Here is a 14,994-nt window from a genome sequence, read left to right as displayed (position 1 = left end):
CGGTTTTCTGACCGCTCTACTCCTAGTCCAGGCCATCCACCGGTGGAGAATCTGAGAAGGAGTGTTCCCACACGGGGAAAATTCCAAACAGCACCACTACGAGCCCTTAAAAGAGCCCCAAAGTCCGAAAATAGTGGGAGCCACTGAACGTGCGGCTTAGGTCCACATCACCGCTACCGGAAGTCTGTCTCCGCTTCTTCAATGGCCTTGGTGAGATCTTTTCACAGTTCTTCCCTCTGCTGCTAGAATTCAGCTTTCATAAAGGCCCTCCGGTCAGCTTGAGACCTATAAGCTGGCCCTTCCCCCGCTAGCATGCTTGCAGAGGCTTTTGTTTGTTGCTGTTCAGACAAATCTTGCACTGTTTCTGAGGGTCTGATAACCAAGAAACATCCTATTCCTGGGGTAAAATACTCCTTGGACATTCACCCACGCCTTTTCATCGAAATTCCAACCCGTGCTGCCCAAAAAAGAGCTCTTTTCTGCAACCTTAGGCAGGAGCTGCCTCTGTGTGCTCACTCACTTCATGATGCACACCGGAAGTCCCCACTCTAACATTTTCAAATGATAATATCAACATCCACTGAATCTTGTTGAGCAAATATGAGATCACGTGCTTTAATTTTTTTTGCCAATTGGAGTTTGTGCTCTCTTGACCTATTGGCCTGGCTTGAATCAGGACACTCAGATTTGTTTCTCTTCAGTTTAATACTTCCAAGTACCTCTCCCTTAACCTTTCTTCAGAACTCAGGTCCTCAGCGCCGTAGGCAGCAATGCTAACCACTGTGCCACCGTGCTGCCCTCGGTCATGCTAAATTGCCCCTTAGGTTAGGCGGGGTTACGGGGATAGGGCCTAGGTTAGGGTGCTTTATCAGAGGATCGGTGCAAATTGGATGGGCCGAATGGCCTCCTGCTCTATAGATTCTATGATTTTGGACCCCATTTTAAATTCTGAGCTCATTCTGCTGCTTCCGTTATGTAACTATTTATCATTCCTTCCAATAGGCAGTACTTGCATTGTCAGTATTAAATTTCATTTCTCTCTTGAACTGATCACATGTTGGTCTCCCACCCATTCTGGTTGTGCTGGATCTTTATGTACTGTTCTCCGTGATCTTGGCAAGTGCCACTAATCTCAGCAGTCAAGAAGAATTGGTTAAAATGTGACCTTGACCTCCAGTCATAGCAGTCCAGGAAAGTTAACTTTTAATTCGTTCTTGGGCGTTGGGTGTCATTAGCAGGGCCAACATTTATTACCTTAGTTACTGTTGTGAGGTGGTTGTGGGCCTGTTTCTTGATCCATACGGGGAAGGTATTCCACAATGCTATTGGCTCAGGAGTTCAAGGATTGTGAAGGGACACTGCCATATGACCTAGTTGGGATGGTGTGTGACCTCTAGAACTCTGGATATAGTGCTGTTCCATTCACCTTCTGATCTATTCTGGAGGTACTGCCAGGAAAACCTGGATGAGTTGCTGTAGTGCATCCTTTAAATAGTGCACACCTCAGCTACAGTGTGCTGGTGGTGTTTGGGGTGCTGATTAAGCAGACTGCTTTGTCCTGCATGAATCTTTCATGATCCAACCAGCTGTTTGACCTCCCCTATCGCCCATGTTTGGGAAATCCTCCTGCAGCATCCATCTCTCTTTTAGCATTGTCTTCTATTTCAACAAGTTTAAAAACATGCATATCAGCATTTAAATTTCATGCAGATAAGGATTTGGGGTGCTCAAAGCATTGACGCTAAATTGCCCATGCCCCTGTTACATATCCCACTAGCACACTGTTTCTAATTTTATTTTAATACCTTGTTCAGTCCTGTAATGCATCTTGGAATCCAGCAGTTTTGAAGTTTTATTCTTTTCCCATGTGAGACTTGGTCATAAGCCTTTCTGAAAGCCAAAATACGATTATTACAGGAAGCTCAGAAGTCAGAGGTTTGGGAAACAGGACATTTTCTTTCGTAATCACTGCAGGACGTTTTATCAAAAGCTTTTAAGTTAATAGATCAAATAACAAGGTGAGTAGGGCAGCAGGGTGGCAAGGTGGTTAGCACTGCTGTCTAATGGCACTGAGGTCCCCGGTTCGATCCCAGCTCTGGGACTGTCCGTTTGGAGTTTGCATATTCTCCCCATGTTTGCGTGGGTTTCGCCCCCACAACCCAAAGATGTGCAGGGTAGGTGGATTGGCTGTGCTAAATTGCCCTTGGTATCCAAAAAGGTTGGGTGGGGTTACGGGGATGGGGTAGAGATGTGTGCTCTTTCCAGGGGCCAGTGCAGACTTGAAGGGCTGAGTGGCTCCTGCTCTGTAAATTCTATGGTACTGTGATTTAAAAGGTGGCAGTGGCCGCCATTCTCTATGTAAAAGCCGGTAGCGGCCATTGGCCGCTTCTCCCGCGATTTGGACCACCGCAGGAATGACGTGACTGATCACTCCGCGACACACCCCACGGATCATGCCCCACACTTTGAAAAACCCTAGCTAGTCCCATTCCCCAGCCCTATCTCCGTAGCCCTCTAAATTAATCAGTTTCAAATATATATCCAGCATTCTTCTGAAAATTCCAATGGAATCTGCCTCCACCACTCTCCCAGGCAAAGCATTCCAAATCCCAACAACTTTGAGTAAAGTTTCTCCTCACTCCGAGCTCTCTTCTTGCTGACCATCTTGCAATTGTGACCCCATGTCACTGACTTACCAGCTTGTGGAAACGCAATATCCTTCTTTACCCTGTCAAAATTGTTCATAATTTTGGTCACCTTTTAATCTTCTCTACTCCAAGGAGAGCAACCCAAATTCTCTAATCTTTCCTTGTATCTAAAATTCCTCATTCCTAGTAAATCTCCTGCACTCTCTCCAGGGCTATAGCACCTTTCCTTAAACAAGGTGCCCAGAACTGAACACGATATCCCAAATGTGATCTGACCAATGGTTTATAGAGGTGTAGCATCGTTTCCTTGCTTTTATAATCTATGCCCCTATTTATAAACCCAAGGACCCAACTAAATCATCTATATAAATCAGAAAAGGCAAGGGTCCCCAACACCGCTCTGGGGACACCACTTTCAACTTGTCTCGAGTTTGAGAAATGCCCATCTATCTCTTAGCCAACTTCTAATCCATGCTGCCAGGGACCCATCAATCCCAAACATTTCTAATTTGCTAACAACTTGCCATATGGCACTGTATCAAATGCTTTCTGAAAGTCCAAATATAAAACCGCTACAGCACTACCCTCATCTACTGCCTGTGTCACCTTGTCAAAGAACTCAATTAAATTTGTCAGACATGACCTGCCCTTCACAAAGCCATGTTGACTGTCTAGTATTGACTTATTTTTCTCAAGTGTATATTTATCTCATCCCATATTATGGTCTTCATCAGTTTTCTCACTCCTGTTGTCAGGCTGATAGGTCTGTAGTTTCCTGCATTATCCTTTGCTCCTTTAAGCAATGGCATCACATTTGCAATCTTCCAGTCCCCTGGGACTAATTCTGTGTTCAGAGACGCCTGGAGAGTTTCTGTCAGCGGCTCTATAATTTTCTCCATTACCCCTCTCCGCAATCTAGGATGTATCCCATCTGGGCCTGGCGACTTCTCTACCTGGAGTGCTGCCAGCCCTTTTAGCACCTATTCTTTATCTATCATTATACTGCCCAGTTGCTCAACACCCACATTTTCAACTGGGCCATTGTTACCAGCGGCATGGTAGCCCACTGGTTAGCACTGTTGCTTCACAGCGCCAGAGTCCCAGTATCGATTCCCAGCTTGGGTCACTGTCTGTGCGGAGTCTGCACGTTCTCCCTGTGTCTGCGTGGGTTTCCTCCGGGTGCTCCGACTTCCTCCCACAAGATGTGCTTGTTAGGTAATTTGGACATTCTGAATTCTCCCTCTGTGTACCCGAACAGGTATGGCGACTAGTGGATTTTCAGAGTAACTTCATTGCAGTGTTAATGTAAGCCAACTTGTGACAATAATAAAGATTATTATTGTTATTATAATAATAGGGTAAAGACAGAAGCAAAGTACTGATTTAGTGCCATTGCCATATCCTCTGCTTTAGTGAGCAGTTTACCCTGCTTGTCCCTTATACTTCTCCCTTATGGACCCCACTATCCTTCATTAAACTTTCATTGTTAATATTTGAAGGACATTTTACTATTTGTTTCAGCACAGCCTGCCATCCTTTCCTCATGCTTCCTCGCAGCCTTCCTTATTCCAGCCTTAGTCTCTCTCCTGCGTTTGAGATGCTGTTCCTGATTTCTATTGCTATTGTTCCGGTATGCATCATTTGCCTCTTTTTTTTTTCCTCAATAACCTCAGCCTTCCAACATCCTCTAGCTTTGGATATCCTGTATTTATTTTTGAGAGTCTCCCATTTTTCATCCACTATTTCATCCACCAAAAAGTTTCCAATCGACCTGCTCCAGGTCAACTTTTAAACCCCTAAACTTTGCCCCTTTCCAGTCTGGGATCTTGATCCGTGACGTGGCCTTCCTCATTTCCTAGGACCAGATCCAGCACAACTTCCTCCCTGTAGGACTGGAAATGTACTATTCCAGAGAGTTCTTCACACACTGCAGGAATGTTGTGTCCCCTTCTGTGCCCCACACTCTACCCTTCTCCAAGTCTACCTTAGAGTAATTGAAATCCCCAACCATCACAAACCTAATTGTCCTGCAGATTTTCATAATCCGCTGACCAATGCTCTCTTCTACTTGCTCCCCACTATTTGGAGGTTTATAATAAATACCCAATCAGGCAGAACCACTCCTTACCGTTTCTCACCTTCAACTATTTAATTTTTTAAAAAATCTTTATTGTCACAAGTAGGCTTATGTTAACACTGCAATAAAGTTACTGTGGAAAAAACCCTAGTCGCTGCCTGTTCGGGTACACTGAGGGAGGAGAATTCAGAATGTCCAATTCACCTAACAAGCACACCTTTTGGGACTTGTGGGAGGAAACCCGTGCAGACTCCACACAGTGACTCAAGCTGTTTAACCTGGGACCCTGGCGCTGATAAGCAACAGTGCTACCCACCGTGCTGCCCAGGGTATAGATGGCATGGTTATATAGGTTCTAATTCAGGAACTGAATCTCGTTCAAGGACTGTGATACTATCTTTGACCAAGACTGCAACACCTTTTTTACCCACCCTTTCTTCAGTTTCTACTGAAGTCCTTATAACTCAGGATGTTAAGCATCCAGTCCTGTTCTGTCTTGAGCCGCGTTTCTGTCCATATGTTATATCTCCTTCGAGCAATTTCTGTTCCCGGTTCGCCAGTTTTGTCCACTGTACTCTGTGAATTTACATATGTACAATTTAACCCTGCCCTCATCTCTTTCTTGCCCTCCTGGGAAGTGACCATTTCTTTGTTCACTGCCAACACTCTCTCTCTCTCTCTCTCTCTCTCTCTCCCCCCCCCCCACTTTCTTTTCCCTATGTCCCATTCCCCGTCTTTCTTTTGCCCTCACTAGTACTTCTCAAGCTAGGCCAATTAGTCAACCCCTCCTACAAGTTTATATCCACCCTTTTATCCACCATAATGTTATACCAAGAATTTTGGTCCTCAGGTATGTTTGAACACCAGTTATGATCTTTACATCAAAGTACGATGGGAGTAATGAAGCGGATAAGAATGGTGTCAAAATCAAATTATGCTTGCTTCCTGTCTCTGGTTCGAAATAATAGTAAACATTTTTCCAAAGGAGAGGTTTGTTTTTAAAATGTCCCTAATATTTCCTTTCCTACCTCCATTGAAAATTTTCAGCATGTGATCGTGTACTGTATAGCGTCTGAATATGGCGTGAAAACTCCATATGTCCGGACTTTCTATCCGTAATGCATCAGTTTTATCCCACTAATATTTCTCATTGACAGTGGTGGGCCATTGAGTGAGTACTGAACAAGGTCACTTGGCACTCCAGGAATGCTGCTAATGTTTGGCCAGGAACAAATATGAAAACAAAATGAGGGACTGTTTTTGTAATATTTCTAACGTTTATAAAAGTCTATAAACTTTGCACCATAATTCTAGATATAGGACTTGGGGGCTGACCGCTACCATCCGCTGTATCAATGATCCAGTTAATTGCATTAATCAAAATTGTTTTCTTTGACTTTAAACTTCAATATATATTTGAGAAAAGAATTCTGCGCTTAAGTACAAAACAAGAAGGATCTTTTGCAGAAGCACTCACTGCATTTGATTTGTACCTTGAACTTAAATTTATTCCTTCTGAAAATGAAAGGCGGAGAATTGATAAGATAACTTATACATTTTCTAACCACTGAGTCTGATCCTCTCCTCTGATATCTCCTCTGTGAAGATGATATTCGATCCCACGATGACCAAGAAGAAGAAGAAAAAGAAGAAGCCTTTCATGCTGGAAGAAGATGGCGTTGAACAACCAACAGAGGAAATGCCAGCGACAGAGTCCAAGGAAACTGTAATATCAGAGAATGTGGAAGAGAAGATACCAGAGCTAGATGAAGAGGACAACAAGAAGAAAGGTGTGTCAAATTATTTTTAAGCTAATATTCAAAATATTTTTACTGGATGTTATGGACAGGAGGGGTTAAATTTAAACAGCTCTGAATTTTTCTCATCACCTATCTATAATGAGAGAGGTGCTTTGACTTTTATTTCTCCATTATAAGCAGTGGTGTATTTCCCAACCCCTCTGCTTTGATGTGATCCAATTTCTGTTAACGCCACAGTAGGGCAGCACGGTGGTGTAGTGGTTAGCACTGCTGCCTTTGACGCCGAGGACCCTAGTTCGATCCCTGGCCCGGGCCACTCTGTGTGGAATTTGCACATTCTCCCTGTGTCGGCGTAGATTTCACCCCCACAAACCAAAGATGTGCAGGGTAGGTGGAATGGCCCCTCTAAATTGACCCTTGATTGGGAAACAATTGATTGGGTAAACTAAATTTATTTTTTTCTTAAAATAATGCCACAGTAAACTCAGCGTGTTTGTTTATTTTCACACAGTGCAGGATGAAGTGAGCAATGCTGCTTCCTTTTCACTTGTACCGTAGGGGGGTGAGGGGTGAAAGAAACATTTACAGGACAACGGCAATAGAGTAAAGAATTATTGTTCCATTAAATTTTAGAGTCGAGTCCAATGGTGAATTCCTTCACAAAGAGTTCAGCGGGCCGAACTGATGCTTTATAATTTACTTTTCCAGTAGAGTTGTCTTGAGGTGAATTAAGACTTGTAGGTGATGATATAGAAGCTTAAATAGAAAGTGTGGATTGGGAGGGGGGGGGGGGGGGGGGGGGGTTCCGCACACATTCAAACCAAGGCAACAGAGCCCCTTTCCTGAGTTGTTTGGTGGATGGAAGATGGCAGACTAATTTGCAGTACAGCAAGACAGTATAACTGGCTTTGGGAGTATGGAACTTGCTGCCTGAAAGAATCGTCACAATAAGAAGTCTTACAAAACCAGGTTAAAGTACAACAGGATTGTTTCAAATCACTAGCTTTCAGAGCGGAGCTCCTTGCTCAGATTCACCTAAGGAAGGAGCTGTGCTCCAAAATCTAGTGATTCAAAACAAACCTGTTGGGACTTTAACCTGGAGTTGTAAGACTTCTTACTGTGCCCACCCCAGTCCAACGCCGGCATCTCCACATCATGAAAGAATGGTGGAGACAGATACCCTCATAACATTTAAGATGTGCACTTGGTGATCCCAAGGCATAGAAGGTGATGGGCCAAGTGTTGGGAAATGGGATTAGAATAGTTACATGGTTATTTTTGACCAGAGGAGACTTGCTGGGCCGAAGGACCTTTTCTGCGCTGTATAACTCTATGGATCACCCAGCTTGGGGATAGAGTGGAGGGGGGTGTGATTGTGTCACACAACTCCCACCCTCCACTTTGGCTTTGACAAATGGTGTATATTCCTTTTCTGAGTTCCTAAGGTTATTGATGCCCTAACCATTAAGATTCTGAAAGGCAGGACTCTGTAGCCAGACTTGCCATATGAAACTCCCTCAAAGAATGAATCTGGGAAAATAATAATTGGGAACCAGGAAATGGCAGAGGATTTACACAAATACTTTGCGTCATTCGATACGATAGATAATAACTATCACTAGAGAAAAAGTACTGGGGAAACTAATGAGGCTAAAGGCTGATAAATCCCCTGAGCCTGGTGGGTTGCATCCTAGGTTATTAAAGGAAGTAGCTACTCAGATGGTAACTGCACTGATAGTAATTTTCCAAGAATTTTTAAATTATGAAAGTCTCTGGCAATTATGTAGCACCCATATTCAGAAAGGAAGGAGACAAAAAACAGCTGACTTTAGGCCAGTTAGTTTGGCATTGTCATTGGGAAAACGTTAGATTGTTATTAAGGATGTAAAAACAGAGCATTTAAAATTACATCATTTCGTCAACCCAACATGGCTTCATGAAGGGAAAATCATGCCTGACAAATTTATTAGAATTTCTTTCGGTGGTATTCAGCAGGCTAGATAAAGGGGAGCCAGTAGATGTACTATAATTAGATTTCCAGAAGCATTGAAGTTGCCGCACACAAGGCTACTTAAGATAAGAGCCTATGGTGCTGGGGATAGTATATTAACATGGATAGAGGTTTGGCTAACTTGTAGTGTTTGGAAAGAGGGTCATTTTCCGGATGGCAACTTGTGGAGTGTCACAGAAATCAGTGCTGGGGACACAATTATTTACAATATCTATTAATGACCTTGGACCAGGGAAGTGAATTTCCTATTGTTAAGTCTGCGGATGACACAAAAATAGGTGAGAGGGCAAGTGTTGAGGATGACACCGAATCTACAGGGGGATATAGACAAGTTAAATGAGTGGGCAAAAACTTGGTAATTGGGATATAATGTAGGAAAATGTGAAGTTATGCACTTTGGTGAGAATAAAAGAGCTGAACATGATTAAAATATAGACCGTAGAAAATTGCAACTCCGAGGACTTGGGAGTTCTCGAACATAAATCACAATAAGCTAACGTACACGTTCAGCAGGTAATAGAGAAGGCAAATGGGATGTTGGCATTTATTTCAAACGGAATGTAGTATGAAAATAGGGAAGTCCTGCTAAAATTATACAATATACTAGTTAGACCAAACCTGGAATACTGTGAACAGTTTTGGTCCCCTTATATAAGGAAAGATATGCTGGCGTACAAGGTAGTCTAGGAAAGGTTCACTAGGTTGATCCCGGGTATGGGGGGGTTTCTTGAGGGGAAGATGAGTAGGTTGGGCGTGTAGTTACTGGAGTTTAGAAGAATGAGTGACAACCTCATCGAGACATGTAGGACTCTTGGGCTGTTTGACAGGGTAGATGCTGAGAGGTTTTTTTCCCCTTGTGGGAGAGTCTAGGACCAGAGGGCATAATCTAAGTACGAGTCGTCCATTTAAGACACGAGGAGGCATGTGTCCTGAGGATAGTGAATCTGTGGAATTCTTTACCACAGAGGGCTGTGGAAGCTGGGTCATTGAGTAAGTTCATGGCTGTGATAGTTCTTCTTTAAATATAAAGCCAGTCACTTATGAATGTTGATTTTTTTTAAAATATTATACGTGTGTGTATGTTCTTTTTCTTCAAAGATGCAACAGATGATTTAGATGACTTGGACTTCTTCAATCAAAAGAAGAAAAAGAAAAAACCCAAGAAACCTATTGGGATAGACAATGGTGTAAAGGTTAGTTTTAATAGTAAACAAGGGACTCAGTGAGACCCTTTGGGGGACTTGTGAAATTCTTTGCCAACCTTTTGACCTTTAAAATAAAAATGACCAATATTTAATGTAATTTTTGAACTGTTAGCCCAAAGATGCAAGTTGTAATGTGTTATGTAAGTTGACACCCTACTTCCCAGGTTTTCCTCCCTTGGGGACAAGGATAATACTTTTTTATTCATTCATGGGATGTGGGTGTTGCTGACAAGGCCAGCACTTATTGCCTTTTGCTAGGTTTCCTTGAGAAAGAGCTGCCTTACTGCAGTCTGTGAGGTCCAGTGTTGGTTGGTAGAAAGTTTCAGGGCTTTGATCCAGTGATGAAGATGGAAATGTGATATTTTTCCACATCAGGATGGTGTGTGTGACTTGGAGATGTTAATATTTCTTGTACCTGCTTCCGTTGCCTTGAAGCTTTCTGCCCTGTTAACCTGTGCATAATGAGGCAAAGATCGAAGTAAGTAATCCTGCTGCATGTGGTACTGAGCAAAGGCTTGAAGCCAGCTTTGCCCTTGCTCAGCTGGTCACAGCTTCGGCAGTGCTGGGGCACTTCAGTGGACTTGGGGTGGATGGCGGGTGCACGGAAAATGGGAGGGAGAAGGAGTTAGAGTTTTTCCTCATTGGTGGCTTTTGTTGGAAGTTGTGTGTCTGGGACATCGGGCAAGGATTCTGCTCGATAATCCTGGCCCCAGGTTCAGTGTCTCATTGAGTTCACTTCCACACCTCTGAAGAAGTGAAAATGTAAATCTGACTACTTCACTCAAAAAAGGAAGTTAATTTCCGAGAGACTTGGAAAATGATAATCAATTTCTGTCTTTTTAAAATTGTTTTGTTCGAATTGTGTCTCTCTTATTCATTCATGGGATATGGGCATTGGTGTCAAGGCCAGTGTTTATTCCCCATCCTTAATTGACCTTGAGCAGGTGGTGAGCTGCTTTCTTCACCACTGTAGTCCATGAAGTGCAGGGACATCCACAGTGCTGTTGGGGGGTGCTTTTCAGGACTCTGACCCAGCAACAGTGAAGGAACAGCGATATAGAACAACGAAAAGTGCAGCACAGCGAGAGCCTTTCCGCCCTCTAGCCTGCACTGACCATGCTGCCCATCTAACCTAAAACCTACACATCGGTTGTATATCCAGGTTAGGTTGTTGAATGGCTTGGAGGGGAATTTGCAGTGTCTACTGCCATGTCCTTCCAGATGGTAGCAGTCGTGGGTTTAAGGTACTGTCTAATGAACGGTGACTTTCTGTATTGCTGGGGGCAGTGAATGTTTGTGGATCAAGTGAGCTGCTTTTCCTGGATGGTGTCAAGTTTCATGTGAAGGAGCTGCACTTATCCAGGAAAGTGGGAAGTATTCCATCACACTCCTGATTTGTGCCTTGTAGATGGTGGGCATACTTTGAGGAGTTAGGAATGCCAATGAAAGTCCAGGTGTGTGGTTACCTCTGTTCGAGACTTTCAGACTATAGACAGGGTGCAAAACAGATTCACTATGATGATGAGGATAAGCTTCAGATATGAGGCAAGACTTGAGAAACCTAGGCTCTTCGTCAGGCAAACAAAGTTAAGGGGGTCTAATAGAGATGTTTAAAAATTCTGAGGAGGTTCAGAAAGTGAATTGGCATCTAAAGAGCAAAAACCAATCAAAGGAATGAAGAGAGGTTAACATATATAGCTTTTGAAATGAAGTAAGACCACACACGGAATACTGTATTCAGTTCTGGTCACCCTATTATAGGAAGGATATTGTTAAACTAGAAAGAGATTTATGAGGATGCTCCCAGGACTTGATGGTCTGAATTACAAGGAGAGGCTGGATAGGCTGGGACTTTTTTCCCTGGAGCGTAGGAGGCTTAGGGGTGACATTTATTTAAACGCATTTTATTCAAACTTGTATCAAAATAGGTTACAGCAAATAGACACTCTGGGAAACATTCTTCCCAACAATCAACCATACCGTTTGTACAGATTTTTCTCCTTTTTCACACACCCCCGATCCCCCGTGACGAACATCTCTTCAAACACGGTCACAAACATCCCTCACCTTTTCTCAAACTCCCCTGCTAAACTCCTACTTTATCTTCTCTAACCACTGGAAGTCATACAGGTCACCCAACCATGTTGCTACCCCCGGTGGCGATGCCGGCCGCCACTCCAAAACTTGTTGCCGTGCAGTCAGAGGGGCGAAGGCCAAGACATCGGTGTTCCTCCTTCTCTCCATGAGCTCCGGCTTCTCTGAAACCCCAAATATTGCCACCAAAGGGTCCGGGCCCACTCCCTCCTCTACTATCCTGGCTAAGACTGCGAACACCCCTGCCCAGAATGGGGCGACTAGGGGCTTTTCACTAACTTAATTTGAAGCCTTTGTGACAATAAGCAATTTTCATTTCATTTCATTTCCATATCTTCACCGTGGACTGCACCACTGGGCTCCCTGAATACCTACTGAGCCATTGGCAATGCTGCTGTCACCATATTCCTCAAACTAGAACCCTCACAAGATTCCTCCTCCATCCTAACCCACTCTACCCCTTCTCCTTCCCACCACCGCTGCACCTTGTCCACATTCGCCACCCAATAATAATGAAGCAAGTTTGACAACGCCAACCTCCCCCTGCTGCCTCTGTAGCAGGGTCCTCCCCACTCTCTGCACCTTCCCCGCCCACACAACATCAGAGATGATTGTGTCCACTTTCCAAAAAAAAGGCCTTTGGTATAAAGATCGGGAGAGCCCGAAAGATAAACAAGAACCTCGGCAGATATTCATTTTCACCACTTGGACCCTCCCCACCAACGTTAAGTGCAGTGTATCCCACCTCTTAAAGATCCTCCCTGGCCTCCTGCACCAGCTTTAAGTTCCACTTATGGAGCTCTGTCCATACCCTAGCTACCTGAATCTCCAAGTACTTAAACCTCTCCCTCGCTACCATAAATGGCACCCCCCCCCCCCTAATTTAGCCCGCTGTGCCAGCACATTTACTGGGAATATCTCGCTTTTCCCTACATTCAGCTTGTATCCCGAGAACCCTCCATACCTTCCCAACAGGCCCATAATCCTTCCCATACACTCCAACGGATCCGAAACATACAGCAAGAGGTCATCGGCATAGAGCGACACTCGATGCTCCCACTGTCCCCATATTATCCTCTGCCACTCTGCTGAATCCCTGAGAGCCATCGCCAATGGCTCTGTGGCCAGTGCAAATAGCAGCAGCGACAGTGGGCATCCCTGCCTCGTACCCCTGTGTAAGTCAAAGCTTCGTGAGCTCATATCATTTGTCCTCACCCTTGCTCTTGGCGCCACAAATCTCGGCCCAAATCCAAAGCTTCCCAAAACTGCGAACAAGTACCGCCACTCCACCTGATCAAATGCTTTCTCCGCGTCCATGGATACCACCACCTCTGGTATCAGAGCTCTCAATGGATTCATCGCCACATTCAACAGCTGTCTTGTATTACTCGCGAGTTGCCTGCCCTTCACCCCTGGGACACAATCCTCCCCGCCAACAACTTAACCAATACTTTCACATCCGTGTTCAATAGTGATAAAACCCACATCATCCCAATTTGGGGCATACACATTTACCAACACTACCGGTGCCCCTTCCAGCATCCCGCTCACAATCACACAACTCCCACCTGGATCCCTCACCTCCTTCGCACTCTCAAATCCCTTTTTTTGCTCATTAAAATCACCACACTCCTCGATTTCATATCAAACCCCGAGTGAAAAACCTGTCCGACCCACCCCTTCCTTAACCTAACCTGGACCTTCGCATGGAGGTGTATCTCCTGCAAAAAGACAACCCCTGCTTTCAAGCTCCTGAGGTTCGTGAACACCCGCGACCTTTTAACCGGCCCATTCAGTCCCCGGACGTTCCACGTTACCAACCTTACCGGAGGCTTGCGCCTCCAATCCCGTCCACCATCCGTCATCTTCCCCACTTAACTCCTGCTCCTTTAATTCCACTCTGTACCTAGCCCATCCCAAATTGCCCCTTTCTTCACCCTTGACCATGTAATCGCTCACCTGCTGCGTCGCAGAAACCCCCTTTCCCCTTCTCTCTCTCTCTCTCTCTCTCTCTCTCTCTCTCTCTCTCTCTCTCTCTCTCTCTCTCTCTCTCTCTCTCTCTCTCTCTCTCTCTCTCTCTCTCTTTCCCCCCCCCCCCTCCCCACTTCCCCTTTGCCCCCTGCCACCCCTCTTGGCCTTCTCCCCCACCACCTCACTTCTGTTCACCAGCATAACCTGCTAGCGTGGCTGCCCCTGCCAAAAGACACATCCTAATGACCCCACTGCTCAGCTCAAAGAAGGCAGCCTTCTGCTGGCCTTGCCCTCCCCCACCCAAAACAAGAACTTCTGAACTCCACGAAGCCTTCTCTAAATGCAAACAAATAGATGTTAAACACAAACAGTCCCATAAAACAGGAGGGGGGATGGGAACATCCATCCCCACATAAACTTTTCACCCTACAACTCCTTACAATCTCAACATTGAACAGACCCTCTCTTCTCCCCCCCCCCCCCCCACCCCCCACAAAAAAGGCAAAAATCCCCCAATCCCAACACTGACTTCAAACATGCTCCCGACCATTACATAGGGGCCAGCACCCCGGTTCCCAAGCATTGTCCACTCAGTTCTCCCCCAGTTTATGCTACTTAATGAAGTCTTCGGCAGCTTCTGGGGTCTCAAAATAATACTCCCGACCTCCGAACGTCACCCATAATTTTGCCGGGTACAGCACCCCGAACCTGATCTGCCATCGGTTCAGCACCGCCTTGACCTTGTTGAAACCTGCCAGCTCTTTTGCCAACTCGGCTCCGATGTCCTGATAAATCTGGAAGTTATTTCCCTCCCAGTCACAGCTACGCCTCTCCCTGGCCCACCGTAGAATTTTCTCTTTCTTCACAAATTTATGGAGTCTCATGATCACCGCCCGCGGCGGCTCCCCAGCTCTAGGCTTTTGCCTCTGAGACCTATGCGCTCGGTCCACTTCAGATGCCTTATCGAGCACCCCTTCTGCCGCCAGCATCCCCGAGACATACCTCGTGGTACTAACACCTTCCGCTCCTTCAGGCAGGCCCACTGTTCGCAGGTTCTCGAGGCACTCTCCTGCTCCTCCACCTTTGCCCTCAATGTTTTACAGAGATCTCCTAGGAGCCCCACCTTCGCCTTCAGAGCCACCACACAATCGCTGTGGTTTGAGATCACTCCTTCAATCTCCGGAATCTGTGACCCCTGCACCTCCAAACACCCCTCCATCTGCTCCAA

The 14,994-nt window shown here is 45.2% G+C and overlaps 1 protein-coding gene across 1 annotated transcript in view; it reads left to right on the top strand.

The window, feature by feature from the left end:
* The first annotated feature begins 3,703 nt into the window (after positions 1 to 3,703).
* Positions 3,704 to 14,994, top strand: part of eif2s2 (eukaryotic translation initiation factor 2, subunit 2 beta) — a 53,632-nt gene continuing 42,341 nt past the window's right edge. The window contains exons 1-3 of the mRNA XM_038802402.1: positions 3,704 to 3,717; positions 6,298 to 6,515; positions 9,595 to 9,689. Of these exons, the coding sequence (XP_038658330.1) occupies positions 3,704 to 3,717; positions 6,298 to 6,515; positions 9,595 to 9,689 (327 nt within the window). The remainder of the gene's footprint in view (positions 3,718 to 6,297; positions 6,516 to 9,594; positions 9,690 to 14,994) is intronic.

The sequence above is a fragment of the Scyliorhinus canicula genome, chromosome 7, assembly GCF_902713615.1.
Source record: "Scyliorhinus canicula chromosome 7, sScyCan1.1, whole genome shotgun sequence".
Lineage (NCBI taxonomy): Eukaryota > Metazoa > Chordata > Chondrichthyes > Carcharhiniformes > Scyliorhinidae > Scyliorhinus > Scyliorhinus canicula.
The sequence above is the reverse complement of the archived record's forward strand: the minus strand, read 5'-3'. Positions and strand labels throughout refer to the sequence as shown.